This window comes from Sinohyriopsis cumingii, chromosome 18, assembly GCF_028554795.1.
Source record: "Sinohyriopsis cumingii isolate HCF-2022 chromosome 18, ASM2855479v2, whole genome shotgun sequence".
Classification (NCBI taxonomy): domain Eukaryota; kingdom Metazoa; phylum Mollusca; class Bivalvia; order Unionida; family Unionidae; genus Sinohyriopsis; species Sinohyriopsis cumingii.
In genome coordinates this window covers 22405231-22426225 of record NC_142978.1, presented here as the reverse complement: position 1 = coordinate 22426225, position 20995 = coordinate 22405231, and the positions used below count along the sequence as shown (strand labels likewise).

At 35.5% G+C, this 20995-nt stretch overlaps 1 protein-coding gene across 1 annotated transcript in view; it reads left to right on the top strand.

Moving 5' to 3' along the window:
* The window catches only part of LOC149776210 (26S proteasome non-ATPase regulatory subunit 11-like), a 38595-nt gene extending 22937 nt beyond the window's left edge, over positions 1–15658 (top strand). The window contains exons 8-13 of the mRNA XM_089942560.1: positions 1190–1334; positions 2812–2935; positions 6455–6580; positions 9697–9732; positions 10932–10983; positions 15422–15658. Coding sequence (XP_089798686.1) covers positions 1190–1334; positions 2812–2935; positions 6455–6580; positions 9697–9732; positions 10932–10983; positions 15422–15564 — 626 coding nt within the window. The 3' untranslated portion in view covers positions 15565–15658. The remainder of the gene's footprint in view (positions 1–1189; positions 1335–2811; positions 2936–6454; positions 6581–9696; positions 9733–10931; positions 10984–15421) is intronic.
* Positions 15659–20995: the final 5337 nt, after the last annotated feature.

Below are 20995 nucleotides of genomic sequence, written 5' to 3'. Positions count from 1 at the left end.
AATCGTGATTAAGAGTTTTCAGTAAAGTTTTTTTTTATGGTCAAGAGTCTAAAACTTTGAGAGTATGGATGACATACTTAGCCTGAAGAGTCAGGGAGATAAGCTCTTTCATATCCTCTCAGCCCTGTCATTACTGTGAAAAAGAAGCCATATCTGTATCAGGCAGGGTAGTAGATATGTCCTCAGAATGCTTGTTTGCTGAATAGACATGTGTATGTTAACTAAAGGAATGCTTGTAGAATAGATATGCTCTTGAAAGTGATATTTGTGTCACAGACATCATGATGAGAGGGATATTTGTTGCATAGACATGTGCTTGAAAGGGTTACTTGTGGCATAGACTTGCTCTTGAAACGGGATACTTGTGACAGACATGCTCTTGAAAGGGATACTTGTGGCATAGACTTGCTCTAGAAAAGGATACTTGCCCCTGAAGTGGATACTTGTGACATAGGCATGCTCTTGAAAGGGATACTTGTGGCATAGACTTGCTCTAGAAAGGATACTCGCCCCTGAAGGGGATACTTGTGACATAGACTTGCTCTAGAAAAGGATACTTGCCCCTGAAGGGGATACTTGTGACATAGACTTGCTCTAGAAAAGGATACTCACCCCTGAAGGGGATACTTGTGACATAGACTTGCTCTAGAAAAGGATACTTGCCCCTGAAGGGGATACTTGTGACATAGACTTGCTCTTGAAAGGGATAATTATGGCTTAGACATGCTCTTGAAGAGGATACATGTAGTATAGACATGCTCTAGAGAAGGATAAGTATGGCTTAGACATGCTCTTGAAAGAGATACTTATGGGCATATACATGCTCTAGAGGTCAGATATGTTTACAGTTCAGTCAGTAAGCCAGAGCTTACTGGTTGTAGTGTCAATCCCATGAAATGGGTTCCTATTAAACAAATTTAAATTACCCTGACATAAGGTAAACTAGACGTTATAACAGTTGCATAAATTTATTCCCTTCACAACATTACATTATTCAAATTTACAGATTAAGGGCTTATGACCTAGTCAAGACATGTTCATTGATTCAGTTTTATGATTTTGGTTTTACTTGCAAAATACTAGGTAAATATTTCACCTAAAAGTTTCTCAGTTGATGATAAGAACTGTGGTACTTTGAAAAAGGGATATGTGTAACTTCTTTTCATAAAGCTTAAACATTTCATTACAGGTATTCTACATGCTGCAGATGAGAGGGATTTCAAGACTGCATACTCCTATTTTTATGAAGCTTTTGAGGGATATGATTCTATTGATAATCCCAAGGCTGTGATAGCCCTTAAATACATGTTGCTTTGCAAAATCATGCTCAATACGTAAGTGTCAATTTAGATACCAAAGGGGTTCATCATATATTAAATGCTTGGATTAATAGCCAGGCATATTCTGTCATGGCAAATTCATAGCATTTCTTCACACACTTGGTAATATTTCAGAATAACTTTTAATTTTTCCAGATCATTTAATTTTATTAATGTTACCTTTTTTAAAATGAAACCAGAGTAATACAGAAAGTCCTGTCACTAATTGCTGACACAGACATGGTAATCCCTGATTCCATGTTTCAGATCTACTAAGAATATATGACTCCATTAAACAGTTGGTTGTTGACTTCCATACTATCCGGCTTGTGAAACAACTCCAAATATTGTAATATCATATATCTTCATGAGACTCAGATTTTGAGGTTTTATAACAGCCAACACGAAAGGTTGATGGGCTATTGAGTAATTCAAGCACCACAACTGGGTTTCTGTGACCTTATTTGGATGCATAAGTATATAAGGTAAAATTTCAAAATAGGTTGTGTGTATATATCAGCATGTGTGTATGGGGTTTAACAGCACACCAGCACAATCTTTTCTTTATAATGCCAAACAAAATGCAGAAAACAAAGTGGTAAATATAAAATCCTTGATAAAGTTCTTGCAAGACAATCCCCAACAACCAAAAGTTAATATATACCATAAAATAAAAGACAAATGGTAAATCTGTTGTGAAAACTCAACAACATAAAGGCATATAAAGAAAGATATAGGCATAAGAGGGTAAAATCCTTAAATAACAAGCTCATAATTTTTCTATGTAAACTGTACTCTTTTACAAAACGTTATCTTCTCAGTTGGAACATTATCACCAAACTGTTCTCAAGGCAACTGGGTTGTGTCCATTAATTGTTTCTTATGCATGAGTGGGATCACGTTTTTCCTTTAAACCTACAGGAATAAAAACAGGTTGTGAACATGTATAGACCCTCTAATTAATTTCAACCAAACTATTTTTAGGATATATACAATTTTATTAAACTTTTTGATTTCAAATGATAGTATTCTCTTGGCACTAAATTATGAATATCTTCCTTTCATTTGAAGAAAAAAAATTGCAACTTATGAGATGTTTATAGGGAGCACAAAATGTTAGTAAATTTAGGAAGCTAACTAATTTTTGTTAAAGTTTTATTCCCGCCAGAAAGAAAATAATGTATAGTTACAAATGCTGATCTCCATCTGGATTATGTATGCTGAAATTCAAGATTAGCTGAAACTAGATGATGCCAATATATCGAGATTAATCCCATGTTACAGATTTACAGTCGTCATATATACATTAAGTCAGCCACAGGGAATGCATCTACATGTAAGTTTAGAACAGGTGTCGACAGCAAAGCATAAATCAGTGATTTAAAAGAACTCCTTATTGCACCAAGAAGCTATAGGTTAAACATGATTTTATTTGATGTGTTTGGAATGAGTGATATAATTTGAGATATGTATGAACTGTTCTCTGTTCCAGAGCTGATGAGGTTCAGGCAATAGTGAGTGGCAAGTTAGCACTGAAGTTATCTGGTCCAGATATTGATGCCATGAAAAGCATAGCTCAGGCCAGTCACAAGAGATCCCTGGCTGATTTTCAGAAGGTAAAACTTAACATATATTTGGACAAAAGTAATGTATGTATTTTCCTTTCAAAAATTTATATTGCACAAATGCAAGTGTAGCAGCAGCATCTTGATTTTCACCAGCTAATCAATCTACGCTGTGTTAGCTGATTTGCAGTGGTCAATCCATGTTCCCAGTGCTAACTGATTTTATCCAATCAATCCATCTATCCTGGGATGATTTGCAATGGTCAATTCATCTATCCTGTGCTAGCTGATCTGCACCAGTCAATCTATCTATATGCACTAGTTGATTTTCACCAGTCAATCCCTCTACCCTGTGTTAGCTGATTTGCACCAGTTAGTCCATCTTCCCTGTGCTAGCTGATTTGCTCTGTTCAATCCATCTACCCAGTGCTGGCTGATTTGCCTGATTATGCATAAACACTCAACATAGACAATGAACTTTGCTTGGCATAATTACATGCATACATAGATAACCTCAAAAGTTGTTTGACCATATGACCATATGAATGGAGCTTGGAGGTTTATTATAAGGTATTTAAGGTGAAGTATATTATGGTGTAATATTATCTATCCATCTTTCCATCCAGCCATCTGTTCCCTAGTTCATTTTCACTGAGTTCTTCATTATTTACTGTTACCAGACTTTGTAAGTAGCTTGCATTTGGGACAAGGAAGAAACCTGTTGATTTCAGGCTCAACATGTCAAAGGTACTAGTCACAGGGACTGGAAGAAGGTAAACTGTTTCAACGCAGTAATTTGAATTTTATACCAGATATCTTAAGTAAACTTTGTAAATTGCCTGCATTTGAGAAAAGCAAGACATCTTTTGATTTTGAGATCAAAAGGTCTGAAATCAAGATCACTGTGACTTTAAGAAGAAATATGGTTTCTGTATGGTTACCATTAGAAGGTGGTTATTCAATGTCCACAATCAGTCAGTCAAGAGAGAGAGAATATTAAGGTCAAGTACAGGCACTACCTGAAACACGTGGAAAACAGTTATGGGGCCCAAAAACGTCTTTTTCTTTTGGTTAAGGCTCTAAAACATGATATAATCCATCAATGATCTTTAGAGTCTCTCAGGTCCAGATAAATTTCATGAAAATTACATCACATGAGATCCAAGCACTATATGAGAGCCTCAAGATTAAATTACAATATTTCAGTCTGAGACATAATTGAAACTATTGGCTGGTGTGCACGGTCAACCTTTTAAAGCTTTTATGTCAGAAAGTTAGTATGGCAGAACGGAATTGAGCCTGAGAGGTACTGACAAGCACCACATCAAGTTATTAACAGCACAGCTTCCTCACAGATGTGGGTTTATGGATTGAGCTGGATTTGGCCTGATGGGGGAGGGGGGCGCTTAAGAAATTATCATTTGAGCTGGATTTGGCCAGAGTTTTGGGGGGTAAGAAATTATCATTTTTTTCTCATTACTATTATATTGACCTCATGCTGTGTTGCCTGAGGAATAGTTTACCCTTCATATAGGGACTCCAGTCACATCTCATTTAAAATGTAACCATGGTAGAGATTGGATGCTTTGTTTTTAGTCCTCCTGTTCTTCCAGTACTAATGTAATCGTGGAACTTATTCAATGGTAAAAGTATTTTTTTATATAGCAAATTATGTTTTTCTGATAATGCATACATGATCAAATTACTGTAAAATCCTTCCAAACCTCCATGTCTATGTAACAAACTAGGACCAAAGTTTGTCCAAGACTTGCATTTGAGACAAGTGAGACACATATTGATTATAGATACATAAGTCAAAGATCAAGATCAGAGAGCCAGAAGGATGAAAATGGTTTCTGAAAAATAACTGAAAGTCTGTGTCTTTTGCCTTAATCACATTTTGTGGATGGATTGCATTAAAGCAACAGAAGACACATATTGATTTTGATTCAGAATTTCAAAGATAAATGTCACAATGACTGCAAAAAGTGTCACATCCAAAGTTCATTAGAAGCTTGCATATTTGGCAACTTCTTTTGGATGGTTTGATTATGATGTCCAGAAAGAATCTCTTGATTTTGAGATCAAATGGTCAAATGACATGGTCTCACCAACAGTGGCAAGTGAATATAGTGCACTAATGACAGCTCTTTATTACATATATTTAGATTCAAAGGGAGTACACAGAAGGTTGCATGTGGAAGAGAGAAGGGTATGTGTGTGTGTATTCATCTGTTGTTATATTAGAAGAATGTGTGTGTGATTTGGATTTTTAATGTAGATTTAACAATTTTTCAGTCATATCGCTACAATATCTGCAGTGTGGCATTTTATAGTGATTTATAGCACTGGGTCATCATGCTGTAGACATGTAGCATGATGTCCCACTCAGTCCCATTACCCTGACGCCAGGCTGATCAGTCCAACACTAAGCTCACCTAGTGAGGCAGCTGTTAGTACCATTTCATAAGTCTTTGGTATGACTCGACTATTAGAAGAAAGTAAAATTAGGTAAAATATGTGTACCCAGGTGTCTTACCATGCTCTCTGCTTAAACAGATGTTATGACTCTTTGGTCTTAAATAATTAATTCAACAAATAATCTATTTAGCTAGAAAACAAAGTGAAAATTTTAAAACTTACAGTATTTTGAATTAAATCCCAAACAGTAATAAAAAAGTTCCATCACAAGACCAAATGTATGAGGTTCCAATTTATTTTCCAGTGGTATTCCAAATAAATTCTGATATTGAATTTGTTGATGTGCCTGTACTCTTGAACATGCTAATGTGCCAGTGGTCTGGAGTGTGATGATGTACTAAGTCTCTTGATGAATCACAGTAATATAATCCAAAATGTTCTTGTCTGAATTAACTGTAATTACAAAGTAGCATTCCAGTCAGGAATATCATTGAGCACTTTGTATTTACAGTGAATAATTTAAGTAAATAAAACTGAACACGACAGTAAGAATAATTTTGCTTCAGATGTTAAGGTAAGGTAATCTGTGTAGTTACTTAAATATTATGCATTTTGTGATAGAGATAACGTGCTGTAAATGTGAAGTTGACCATGACAAACAGCACACAAATATTTGGAGAAATAGTAAGCATCTTAATGAGCATGATGTCTAATATTGTTACCTTTGAAAAAAAATGAAATCCAGACAGGTCACAACATTCAGTAAATCTGGAATTTGGGGGTGGGTGGAAAAATTTCTTGGGTCAGGTGAAAAAAGTATGGTCACTTGTCAAACTGGAAACAAAATTATTTATATTTTAGACATGTTTTATTTTAATACAGCAACTGATTTTGCAGAGATATTTCTCTCAAAAACCATGATAGAGTATGTAATATTGTTGATGCTTTGGCCACCTCAGTTATGGTTACTGTTTCTGTGTCCAAAGTGATACATGTTTGGTGCAACAAGAATACACAGCTTATCCTCCAGACAGGTTCAGGTTAAGATTTACTGATTTAAAAACTTGATTAGTCGAATTTGTACTTTACAAATCTTGGATCTTTTAATGTAACATAAGGTGTACTCTACATTATCTCACAAATTTACAGACTCTGGTGACATACAAAGCCCAGCTTGAAGATGACCTCATTGTGTCAGCTCATCTTAAGACCCTATATGACAACTTGATGGAGCAGAACCTCTGTAGAATAATTGAACCATTTTCTAGGGTGCAGGTAGGTCCTTTGGATGTATATTGTCTCCATACTTTTGTAGGAAGCAGTATGAGATATTGCAATAACCTGTGTGTCCAGCCATCATTTTGTTCATGACCCTATCACCTCCTAAAACACTGGAAATTCCTGAACTTGCCTCTTTTCCAAATATCGTTCATGTTTAAGAATGCTAGAATTTTGGACTCCTTTCCCTTGTTGTTATTAGGCAGTATGTCAGCAGGTTAGAGATACTTAGATTTTGTTGTGTTTGTATATTATTTGTTCGAGACCAAACATTATATGTGAAGTTAAAGCAAGAAGATGCATGCTGTTGAATAAAAATGGGAAGGACTCGGAACAGGAGGTTGGGAGTTATGTGTTTTGAGTAGTATATGCAAACTGAATGGAAATGTGATAGCTAGCCGTCAGAGTTTCTGTTTGCATAATAAATGTATTTAGATCATCATGGGACTACATTAAGGGGGTGGGGTTGCCTGGATAAATTTGTAGTTGAGGAGATATTGATTATTTATATTTTCCACCAGATATCCTAGATATTTTAACTACTCAGCAATACAATCTCTGCTTTGGAAAGGCTTCTTTGATCTAAGTTATTACTTGACATTGTTGTTATGACATAAAGCTTTTCATGTTTTTGATAATGCATATGTGATGCCTTATATCATACCAATACAAATGTAAATAATGCACATGTTGTTATGTATGTCTTTCCTTTGTGTAACTTTTGATACATGACTATATATTTTATGTTTTATTTTTTCACATCGATTTTGTAGGATCTATAAATAGGCATTGTCAAGTTTCAAATAATAAACCTATTTACAAATTTAAAACTATTTATGGTTGGCTTGTTAAAGTGACAAGTTTAGAGCTATTTATGGTTGGCTTGTTAAAGTCATGTTGTTGAGTGTTGTGACATAGATTGTGTGAGTAGGTAAAGTCAGATATTAGATTGAGTAGTAAGGTTAGTTATATGGGGTATATTGAGACATATAGTGATAATAGACTCTTGGAAATGTATATAGGGAGAGAACTGAGCATTGAATTCATTCCTAATTAGGATTCTTATTTCATGTGTTCTTGTGTTAATATCAGTCTGCAGATGTGTTTAATATTGTGTTTAGATATAATTGAAGAGACATTTTTAAAAAATATTCATGGGAACTAGATAGTGCTCATTGGACTAAAATATTATTCTGGGACGAGTTTATTGAAAGGAGTTCTGTACAATGCCTTCATGATACATCAATACTATTAACAGACCAGTGCATTCAGGGATCTGGAATTCATCTGGAACATTCATTTCTTTTGGCCTTGTGTAGAAGTTTTTTAGGATTATTTTTTTTTACTTAATTCTTAATACTTTAAGTTCCTCTTAAATTTTGATTTTATAACTTATTTTTTGTTATGTTTTATAAACTTGTTGGTTTTGTTTCTTTCTTTTACTTAGTTTATAACCATAGCATCACAACAGTGTGAAATATCATATTACTTATGTAAAGTATCGTGTCATGACCACAACACTACAAGTAGGAGTGTGAAGTATCATATCATGAATGCATGCACACCAGGTAGGAGTGTGAAGTATCATATCATGAATGCATGCACACCAGGTAGGAGTGTGAAGTATCATATCATGAATGCATGCACACCAGGTAGGAGTGTGAAGTATCATATCATGAATGCATGCACACCAGGTAGGAGTGTGAAGTATCATATCATGAATGCATGCACACCAGGTAGGAGTGTGAAGTATCATATCTTGAATGCATGCACACCAGGTAGGAATGTGAAGTATCATATCATGAATGCATGCACACCAGGTAGGAGTGTGAAGTATCATATCATGAATGTATGCACACCAGGTAGGAATGTGAAGTATCCTATCATGAATGCATGCACACCAGGTAGGAGTGTGAAGTATCGTATCATGAATGCATGCACACCAGGTAGGAGTGTGAAGTATCGTATCATGAATGCATGCACACCAGGTAGGAGTGTGAAGTATCATATCATGAATGCATGCACACCAGGTAGGAGTGTGAAGTATCATATCATGAATGCATGCACACCAGGTAGGAATGTGAAGTATCATATCATGAATGCATGCACACCAGGTAGGAGTGTGAAGTATCATATCATGAATGCATGCACACCAGGTAGGAGTGTGAAGTATCATATCATGAATGCATGCACACCAGGTAGGAATGTGAAGTATCATATCATGAATGCATGCACACCAGAAGCAGTCAATGTCAGATCTTCATGTAGGACAGTAGAGATCTGATTTTAATCAGATTGCCTGTAAAAGCAGTGTGTGTGTGTGTGTAACATAGCATTAACAAGTTTTCAGTCATATCACTACGATGTCTGCAGTGTGGCAGTTTATACTGATGTCTAGCACTGGGGCATCATGTCGCAGACATATAGCAGTATGTCCCACCCGGTCACATTATCCTGACACCAGGCCGACCAGTCCTAACATTAACCTCTTAATGCTGAGTGCCAAGCGAGGCAGCTGATAGTACCATTTTTATAAGTTTTTGGTATGACTGCTGGGGATCGAACTCACAACCTCCTGCATCCGGGTTGTACCCTCTAACCACCAGGCCACCGGAGCAGTCTTATATGAACATAGCAGATATGTGATTAATTTGTATGCATATAGAAAACTTATAAAACCGTCTGAAAAAATATAAGTTTACTTGCTTAGGCTTATGAAACTAAAATTTATATTTTCATACAGTTTATATTTCAGTTCTGACATGCAGTTGTTTCAAATATTCTTTTAGAATCATAGTGGGGAAAAAACCAAAAAACAAAGCACACAACATTTAAATCAGTTGAAATGCATACTGCTATAGAAAAATAGTGATCAATTTCTGTTGGCTTTTGATAGGTTGTGTTTATTTATATATTTATATATATATTCATAATGGCTTTCTTTTTTTATTAAGTGATCCAAGATGTAATTAAGTAGAATGTCAAATAGATGCTTTTCCCATTCAGTATATATGCAACTTTTAATTGATCTTAATTATATTTGTTCATTAGTCTATCTATACAATGCCGATACACTGTGTTTATATTAAAGTAATGTTTTCCCTTTTTCACAGGTGCTGCATGTGGCTAATCTCATCAAACTCCCCATGGTGAGTAGAAATAATCACAGAATGTAATTTTGTTAATGCATTATGTCACATCATGAAAATTGCATATCACAGATTGTAATCTTGTTAATGCATTATGCCACATCATGAAAATTGCATATCACAGATTGTAATCTTGTTAATGCATTATGTCACATCATGAAAATTGCATATCACAGATTGTAATCTTGTTAATGCATCATGTCACATTATGAAAATTGCATATCACAGATTGTAATCTTGATAATGCATTATGTCACATCATGAAAATTGCATATCACAGATTGTAATCTTGATAATGCATTATGTCACATCATGAAAATTGCATATCACAGAATGTAATCTTGATAATGCATCATGTCACATCATGAAAATTGCATATCACAGAATGTAATCTTGATAATGCATTATGTCACATCATGAAAATTGCATATCACAGATTGTAATCCTGTTAATGCATCATGTCACATCATGAAAATTGCATATCACAGATTGTAATCTTGTTAATGCATTATGTCACATCATGAAAATTGCATATCACAGATTGTAGTCCTGTTAATGCATCATGTCACATCATGACAATTGCATATCACAGATTGCAGTCCTGTTAATGCATCATGTCACATCATGAAAATTGCATATCTCATTTTGCGTGATACCATGCATACTATTACAGAGCAGTAGCATTGACTAATGCAGCTGTGTTATCTCACTGTTGGAAGGAAATGTTTAGGCAGAGATTTCCTCTAGTATATTTTAAATAGTTTCCAAATTATTTATTTGCCTATTTAAAAGTAAATGGAGCAAAATTTTCTTGATTAATGGGTTTTGACTGTTTGCCTGTGTCACAATAAGAGCAAGTTTCATTGTGTTGTATGTTGGTGACAAAAGCAGTCATAGAGAAAAAGTTTATTTCTGGATTCAGTTTCTTTGATATGCACAGCTTTTACAGATATGTCCTTTGTCAAATCCTTTATCCCAACAATGTTTTACTTTTAAGATAAAACAAACTTTCAGCTTGTTGTGTTTCTTTTAAATTAAAGCCGAACATATTGTTGGGTATACCTTAAAGGTCATGCCCTTTACAGATATTCCTTTCAGTGTAATGCCATTTGAGCAACATTTTGTCCTGACCAAAGTGTTCGTGTTTATTGTTATTGCATCAAAATAAACATATTTCATAGCAAACCTCTCTTTTTCAGGCATCTGTGGAAAAGAAGCTATCACAGATGATTTTAGATAAGAAATTTCATGGTAAGAAGTGTCAGCTATGTATGTTTATTCTTGTACAGTTTTGCTTAATTTCCAGGAAAGTCTTTTAATTCTGACTTCTGTTCAAAAGACATGTCTGTGGCTGATATGTGAATGGTCATTTTTATCACAATACATTTTTGAGCATGTGATTATTATATTGTTGGCCTCGTAAATAGATTTGACTGCTTAAAAGACGTATGACCAAGATAAAAAATTTTTTCAAGATTTGATCTCCCACAAGAGTAATGATTGGTCTATTTAGACGTAAGTTGTAATGAGAATGTTTCAAAATGAGTTCATGTACTATGCGTAACAGTGGGTAATTTTTAGACTTTGACATAAATCAGATTCTCTTACCCATTGGGCTCTGTTGTCTTATATATAGATAAATTTATCTTGCTAGGGCGTAGATAAGTTCAGGGGAAACTTATATCATTGACCTAGTGTTATTGATCCACATGTTGCTCAATGCAAATTGTTCAGACACTTTATTTCTCAAAATTGGTGTGCCAAACAATAATGCATGAATTTGTTAAGGAGTCTCTGCAGATAGGATAGAAAAATTTATCAGGAATAAAAAATTATTCCTGTACACACACAAGTGATCCCATACAACAGAGGGCTGGGATATTGCAAGGGATCCATTGACCATGCTCAAGATATAGATCAGAGACATGTAGCAGCTGAACCTGTTATATTTACTGAGGTGGGATAGAGAAATCCTTCCAGAGGGGATGTAATTTATTAGCAGATATCAGGTTTCTCCAGATACCTGCAGTCAAGTTATGAGCATGGCTGGATTTATGTCCCACATCAGTATGCCAAGTTGAGCAATTTTTCCCATCCCAGTGTAAAAAATTGTGGGTTTCTAATGAAATTATGTCCATTCAGTACAGTGAAAACAATTAAAGTACATGGTATCCATTTAAAATATTTGAATCTTCAGGAAGAGCTATTAAGATTTTGTTTACAATTAAGATTTAAAAGTAAACTCAAAACTATTGTAAAAATACAGACAAGGTCAGGAATGAAACCATTATAAAAGTAGCAGAAGACTTGAAGTTATGTAGGTGATCATGTAATATATAGGTCAGAATGGCAGTGCACCAGTCATAATGCTAATGTGATATCATATGGGGTGGGATAGTGTCATGTGAGAGTTAGGATAAGGATTTCACCTGCAAAATATCTATACTGATGAAAAAGAATATATTTGTCTGTCTCATTCTCCATAGAATAGATTCCCTAATTACATTATCATTATTAATAAGCTTGTCAATCTTCAAGTCCAGTCCTCGCAGAAAGACAAAAAATTTGTCATTCCCATCTATATATCATATTGATGAAGGAAGAAGCTCTATCCATTACCTGCGCTTACCAGATGGCTACCCATTAACTGCTTTTGTTGCCAGTATCACCCATATAAATTCTTCAGAATTTTCTTCATTTTGATCTGGCCAAAAAGCAGGATGCATTGGAATTGAAGTCCATCATAGCCAGAGGCATAAATATGGCAGTGCATCATTCTATGGTCAGTGTTTTGTGATTTCTTTTAATCACAGTTTATAACATATGACATGTTTCTGTGTTCATCATCTCTTAAGCCTGATCACTCTTTGACTTTATTTTCTGTGCCATTTGATTTACTACATTGTTCAGTGACTATAATTTGATGATTTGGATTTTTTTAAAATGCAGCTTTTAACAATTTTCCATTCATATCGCTATGTTTTCTTCAGTGTAGCAGTTTATAGTGGTGTCTAGCCAAGGGCATCATACCGCAGACATGTAGCATCATGTCCCACCCAGTCACATTATCCTGACTGTATAAAGGAAGTGTGGAAGCAGTCATTTAAAATGGTGTAAGCAAAAGGATAGGCAACCACATTGAACTGAACAGCAGAAGGCTTAGATACAAACCCATTGTTTCTGATGTCGGCAGCAGACTAATAAGTCTTGGAAGCTATTTAATTACAGGGAAAGATAAAGTTTCTGTTTCCCCAGGCCTCCCAACAACTGCAAATGACTTACTAACCAAGTCACCCATATATCCTCTTTCAGTTGGTGCCAGATGTCTCAATTTTTGTTATGCTTGAATCAACCTGTTACCACAACAGTGTATGATCAAAGTAGACTTGGAGGTCTTTTGATGGTTATCTAGCACCTCCCTCTTCATGTTCTCCTTCAATGACAGAGATCATAACAAATTCTGTAATGGTGGAGATTTTAATGGATAGGTCACTGTTATACTCAAAGTGGGTGGTGCAGAGAGTTCACAAACTGAACTCTCCATTATTTTTTATTCAAGGCTTTTTCAGGTATTAAAAGCCTTTGATAAACTCAAACCCATGACAGCTCTCAACCACCTCAGTAGATGCATATACATATTAGCACCAATGTTCAAGATGGAGACATTGCAATCAGTTCACTTTTCCACCAAAAGGAAGGAGTTGGCGATCAGTTCAATTTAACACATGCTTTCATGCCCCTATCCATCCAACTTCTTGCAAGTTCCTTCAGTTTGCCATCCAAGGAACAATTTGACTAATTTTGTGCCTTTACATAATTTTGACACATGGTATTTATAAAGACTCAACTGCATTGTCTCATTGTTCAGGGCTTTCTTGTTGATAGTGACTTCAGTGTACCATGATGACATCATTAAGAAGCATATGGTAAACTGTTTTACTGCAGGAAATGAACGGTCATATTTCACTTTTTTGGTAACTTGCACATTGGAACACAACATTTCAATCCATGATATATTAGATGCCATTTGCTGTTATGCTGTCAGCCTGCTTTTATCTGAGAAACTTGCGATGTAGAGATAGGAATTGAATCTGACTGGTCTGGTGGCTGTGTCTGGTCTGACAATCTGACTGGTCTGGTGGTTGTGTCTGGTCTGACTGAATCTGACTGGTCTGGTGGCTGTGTCTGGTCTGACAATCTGACTGGTCTGGTGGTTGTGTCTGGTCTGACTGAATCTGATTAGTCTGGTGGCAGTGTCTGGTCTGACTGAATCTGACTGGTCTGGTGGCTGTGTCTGGTCTGACAATCTGACTGGTCTGGTGGTTGTGTCTGGTCTGACTGAATCTGATTAGTCTGATGGCTGTGTCTGGTCTGACTGAATCTGACTAGTCTGGTAGCTGTGACCCAGACGAATACCAGACACGGTTGATGTCAACACAACCTCATTATCATGTGGTTAGCACTTTTGTTGCATTTACCCAAATTATTTCACTCAGTAAGGAAATGTCACTTGTTTCTCCTCTTCTCAGTGTTGTCACATGTTACATGACCATTGGTTGTGCTGCATTTGTATTAGGATAGCAGTTATCCTTCTTGTAGGGAATTCAGCCAGTCTTCTTTCAGTCACTGCCAATGGTAGAAGTTGGATGCTCATGCACTTTCTCATCTTCATACCTATTCTGCTAATGTTAATGTGATCAGGGAATGTATTCCATAGAAAAAGTGAATTTGTTTAATAAATTATATTTCTCTGGCAAACTTACTCTAACACATTACTCTTAAACTCCTCCACACAAACCTGCAAATGTGAACATCCTTGTTAACACATTAACACCTAGCGACGAGTTAATGTGGCAGGAGGTAGTAGCCTACTGCTGAGCTCTGTAGCATCATGGTCATGCATGATACACTAAAGAGGGTGGTATTATAGAAAGGTAGACAGATGTAGCTCTACAATGATACCAAATAATCTGGAATTTCTAGTTGCACTACAAAATACAAAGGAAAAACCTCAATTTTTGGAATCAATTATTTTCTCTCCAAAAGTGGCCCATGGTCAGAATCCGATTTTGTGTCCGGATTTTAGGCATTTTGGTCTCAGATCTAAGGCAAATCGGTATGAACTGCAGACAGACAGATGAACCTTTGCAAAAAATAGGATAAGATGGGCATTTGGAATAAAGAGTGGTCTTGATACAAAAATAATGGGTCCGTTTAGCAAAAAAACACAAAAAACCACACAAAAAACCCTTAACATTTTACCCTTCTGCTCATGCACGAGCCAAATAGCCAATGAAAAACGATGTTTCTAACACAGCTAGGCAGTATGTTATTGAAAGATCACCTGGGATTTGGTGTTTTTGGATGCATTGAGAAATAGCTTTCAGAATGAGTTTCCTACTTGAATTTCAGGCGAAAATGACAAAAACCTTCAGGGGTTAATGTGTTAAAGTATCACAAAGCTTAATCTTATAAAGAACTGGCTGATAACCTGCCAGCATAGGGATGGGGAGGTAATGGGTAAGAGTTTCTTCCCTTTGTTAATATGATGTATAGATGGGAAAGACAATTTTTGTTTTATTTGGAACTGCTGGATTTGATTGATAGTAGACCTTATTTCACGATATTTATGTGATTTGGTAAGTATAATTGGAGAAACATAATTTACTCAAAAATGTATTTCTCACAGGAATCTTGGACCAAGGTGTGGGTGTTTTGATAGTGTTTGATGAGACGGAGGCAGATAAAACCTATGAGACAGCACTGGATACCATTGACAGTATGGGGAAGGTGGTGGATGCCCTGTACCACAAAACCAAGAAATTGTCGTGAAGACTGTCATCTGTGTGATTTATTTCATTTCTCATTTATTCTTAAATGCAATGTGCATTTATTATCCTTTCAATTAAATGCTGAACATACTAAATTGATTTTCTGTGAACTGACTATACATGAATTTAATATCATATCCTTGCAAAGAAAACAGCCAATATGTAGAATTTACTTCTTCCATTATGCATCCATCTGTCTCTCCAGCCATCTATGCATCCTCCCCTGTGGACTGTAATTTTATTAGCAATGTGATAGCATCTTGAAAGAAAGATGTGTTGTATACTAAGATTGGGATGTTGGAACCAGGTACTAATTCCAAGATGTTTCACACACTGCCAACCAAAGTTTTTAGTTTGGTTGATCTTTGAATAAACAAATGTTTCGTACCAAAATAGTTTTACTGTGAACGTCTTTTCAGGACTCGTTGAACATTGCTTAAAATTATTAACGCTCTCTAATATAAACAAGATGGTCATGAATAGTTCGATGAAAATTCTGGGCAAGCTAGACATGTTGGGATTGATATATTCACACAGCACTGATTATTTTTGGTGACTTTTGCCTAGTAAAAGGGGTGTGCTTATTGTGTAATGTGTAGGTATTATTTTCAATATAATTGATAATACTTAAAGAAAGTAATACAGTTAAAAAATTATGATTTATCAAAGATATCAGATGCAGAATATAAACCCACACAACTTTGCCTTTCACATTTTAGGTGACCTCACCTTTTCTGTTTGTTATTCATAAGAAACGAAAAAATCTATAACTACCAGTTATCTCAATATTACAAAATCAATTAATTAGTTGGGCAAGCTGTAGGAAGTTTTGTAATCCAGTTTTAAATGTGTCGAGCTTCAATATTCTTTTTTCAGAATTATTAAAATGGGGTGACATTGTCACATATGGAACCCATAGATGGTAAATCAGAAGTTGGATCCTCATATGAAATCACCTGTTTTGAGTACCATTAAGCAATGTACCTTTCCTCTGCTCAGCATATTGCATCTTTAATTTGTGGTAAAAATGTCTGGTATAAACCATAATTCTTTGTTTAAATTGAAAAGATGCACTAAGTAAAGGAGATTATTATTGTTTGCCAGACGAGTAAAATCGGGAAGTGTGTATGAAATTCAGGACTGTGTTAAGTCTCCTTGTAAAAATTAAATACCAACTTCCCTTCTGCCACCTTCATCCCATTTAACTCAAAATTACTGTTTAAATTTTAGAATTTTGAAGGTTGAATTTAGTGTTATCAAATAAAAATGTATGGCTATAGTCATTGGCATGGCAACCATGTTACTGCAATAAGGATTGATTTGGTCTTCTACTCAGTTAAGAATCGAGATGTGCTAGTTGTTCATTTTTTTGTTTGTTGCACTCTCACATCAATGCAAGTGTAGCAAGTGCATCTTATCAATATGTCTCTATGTCCATTGGGGACTAGCTTGTTTGGGGGATAATGTGGAAACCTCTTGACCTATATCAATCAAATTTGCTAGGATTGTTTGTTGAGGATCTGATTATGTCATCAAACAGATGAATAGATGTTTTTTAGATGTGCCTACTATAAGACAGAGCAGATTATATAAGGTTGTCCATCTATCTGGCTGTTACCTATTATGTTTTAGCATAATAACAAGTTTTTCATCATTTGTGGCTTCCAAACTTTCAATGGCTTGAACATAGGACAGTGAATAACCCTGTTGATTTAAGGGTCAAAAGATCAATGTTCGTGGTCACTTTTGCAGAAAGAACAAATATAGTTTATGCACAATCACTCAACTTCTCCTACATCAACAGTTTCCATATTTTATGGATGGCTTGCTCAGGGTTAAAGATCAAGGTCACTGGTTGAAAGAAAAAAATGTATTCCTGTGCTGTAACTCAAATTATTCACCATCTACAGTTACCAAACATTTTGCATGATTTGCACTGGGGGGGTGGTGGTAAGAAAGAACCCAATTAAATTCTAGGTTAAAAAGTGACAGGTCATGGTCACTGTGGCTGAAGAAGAAAAATAGTTTCTGCATAATGACTTTTGTTATCCATCATCTACAGTTACCAAACTTTGTGGATGACTTGCAGTAGGGGTAAGGGGGGAGCCTATGGCTCTTGGGGTCAAAAGGTGTAAGGGCAAAATCAATGACTGAAAGAATAACAATGGTTTTAGCACAATTTGATTAGTTCTTTGTCACTTACTTGGACCAACATTTTTTGCAGGTTTTTGCAGGTTTGCACTTGGACTAAGAAAGAAGCCTATTGATTTTGGGACCAAACATTCATAGGTCAAGGTCATTGTTACTGAATGAAAAATAGTTTCTGCAGAAGAAGTTCAGTTATTGAGCATGTACCTTCACCAGAGTTTGTGTATGACTTGACACATAGGATAAGGAAGAAGCATATTGATTTTGATGTCAAATGATCAAAAGTCTGGGTCACTGACTGAACATGAGAAATTGTTTAGTAGAATAACTTAAGTTTTAGGCCACTTAATTTGACCAAAGTTTATGGAGGGCTTGCACTTTAGGTATGGATGAGCCTTGTTGATTTTGTACCAGATTTCACAAGAATCCATTGAGAGTAGTTGCAACTTGCAGTAAGATTTGTCAGTATGTATCTTTAGATGATAATCATAATATGTATGAAGATCTACAGTTATATGTAAAAAGAAAATGCAACACATTTACAAGATTGTATATTGCATTGCAATCGGCTGCAGGGCACAAAGGGCAATAACTCCAACAAAATTGGGAGATCTCAGTGATTTGTTCTGTAGGCATCTTCAGATGACCATAGCATCTACAACATTTTGTGGCAGTCAGTTGAAAACTTTGAGCCTTGTTGTATTCTTAATCTGTCATGCAATAAATCCAGTTTCAAGTCAGAATGAGCAATTACTCCAACAAAAATTGCAGGAGAATAGTGATGTGGTGGAATGCACATTTTCAGATGCTGATCATAATGTGTACCAAGCTTCACAGCATTCCATCAAAAACTCTAGGACTGGTTGTATTCACAGAATTTTTATCATGCACTGCATTTAGCTGCAAGACAAATAGAGCAATGTGGAAATTATTGTGTGGCTGTGCACATTGTCATATAATCCATTGAAACCTGAAACTAGTTGCTTTCACAAGATTTTGTCATACGCTGCATTCAGGTGCAAGTCAAGAAGGGCAATAACTCTTAATAAAATTGCAAGAGAAATGTGATTTGTCGACATGTGCATATTCCAGGATATAACGATAATCTGTACCAAATTTAACTGCAGACCATGAAAACCTATGGGACTGGTTGTGTTCACAAGATTGTGTGACGGATGAAAGGACTGAGGGATGTAAATGAGGATTTTAATTTTACCCTGCTGAAAAAGTATGTGTATGAAAAGAAATTGATAGATTTTTTGTCCCACATATGATGCACCAGTTTAAGTATTACGAAGTTGTACTGTGTATCGGGTATAAAGCAAGTACATTGCAGCACCTGCAAACACATTATATATATATATATATATATATATATATATATATATATATATATATATATATATATATATATATATATATATATATATATGATAGAACAAAATTACATCCCCATACAGTGTAACATCATTGGTTTGCTTTTAAAGTCTTAGTGAAAAACTGAGTTGCAAAGACCACATCAATAATAGGGAGAACAAACCTTTGTCATTTTGCTGCTTGGTTGCATGTGACAAATAATTCATGCAGAAAGCATCGGGTTCCTTCGAGGCCATATAAGTCTATTTTTAGCTCTACTGGTGATAGACTGAAATAGCTTATGGTAAGGTGATGTCCACTGTCTGACATCTGTACTCCATGATCCATCTGGCCATTAGCACAAGTTTGTTATCACTACTCTTTCTAAAACACTTGGAGGATTGCCTTGAAACTGGAAGCTTACATTCATCCCATGGTTTAATTGGTCCTAAATGAAAATTTTGCCACTTAGACATCTAATATGGCCATCTTGAAAATCTTGTCATCACTATTCCATATGAATGCAGGGTCATATCAACATAGGGTTTTCACTGAAAGATTATTTTGATGATGTATAGTCTTATGATGTCTAGTTAGTCTAATTAGTCATAAATGAAAAGGGTGCAGATCCGACTTCTAATATGACTGCCACACTGCTTCACTTAACTGGCTGATCATATCGACATTGTGCTTTCAGCAAAGGCTTTGTACAATGTCTAGTAGGTACTTAGTAGAAATAGTGCTGATCTGATATGGAAAATTTTCGCAGTGGCATCCATCTTGAAAATCTTATTATCATTACTTCTCCCAAATGGAAAGTCGTATCATCATGTGATTTCCACCAGAATACTTCTTATGAAGCTTTGTTGGTCCTAAATGAAATTGGTGCCAAGCTGACATTTAGCATTTCCACCAGAATGCTTCTTATAAAGCTTTGTTGGTCCTAAATGAAATTGGTGCCAAGCTGACATTTAGCATTTTCACCAGAATGCTTCTTATGAATCTTTGTTGGTCCTAAATGAAATTGGTGCCAAGCTGACAGTCAGCTAAAGAATATCAAAGATGGTTTGAGCAGTAAGCAGTTAAAATGAAGAAATGGTCTTAATTTGAATTCCAGGAAATTCTTTTCATCCAGTAGAGCACCAGTCAATTTTAGGAAATCTTGCTTTTTTATGACTTTGATCAAATCTGCACCTTCTTAACCCCTTTCATAGCATGCAGCAATATATTATTCTTACCTAGATGGAAATTCTTAAGAAGGGTACAATTGAACTTTCCAACAGTCCCAATGACTTTGATCTATGACCATCTGATTCAAAATAATCCCCACAGCTCCCACCCACCCAACCTTTATACTCACCTTCCAACAAAAGCATTTCCATTGCAAGACATTAAAATGAGTGCACATGACCAGCACGCCATATTTCTTATAAAAGGAAAATGTTTATTAACAACATGCCAGGAGTATTTCAGGTGTTTTCCACAATCTACCAATTGTTTGAATCATTTTGCTATTTTCATACCTAGTTGGTTGATGTATCCAGGAAATATCAAGAAGGTAATTCATAATGGTGAGTGCCTTGTGTAATTAGATATTTCCTGGAAAAGGGTTTGTTTTCATTTGATTTACATACTGCTGATACTACAGCTTTGTATTCAACTACAGCTATAAAGGTCAAACCTGCCTGAAAGGTCGTCAAAACTTTATCATTCATTATTTTATTTGTCTACCACATGGTTAGTAAAGAAATTAACATATATTAAATAGCTACCTGTTTTAATAGGCTAATTTTGCTCACATTCCAGAAGCTCCTCCTTAAAAAAAGTTACTGAGTAGTAATTGCTTATAAGACGAGTCCAGTTGCAAACAACATAGACTCTGATCTGCTGTTGCATAATATGCCAGCAAATCTGGGTCTGTGTTGTTT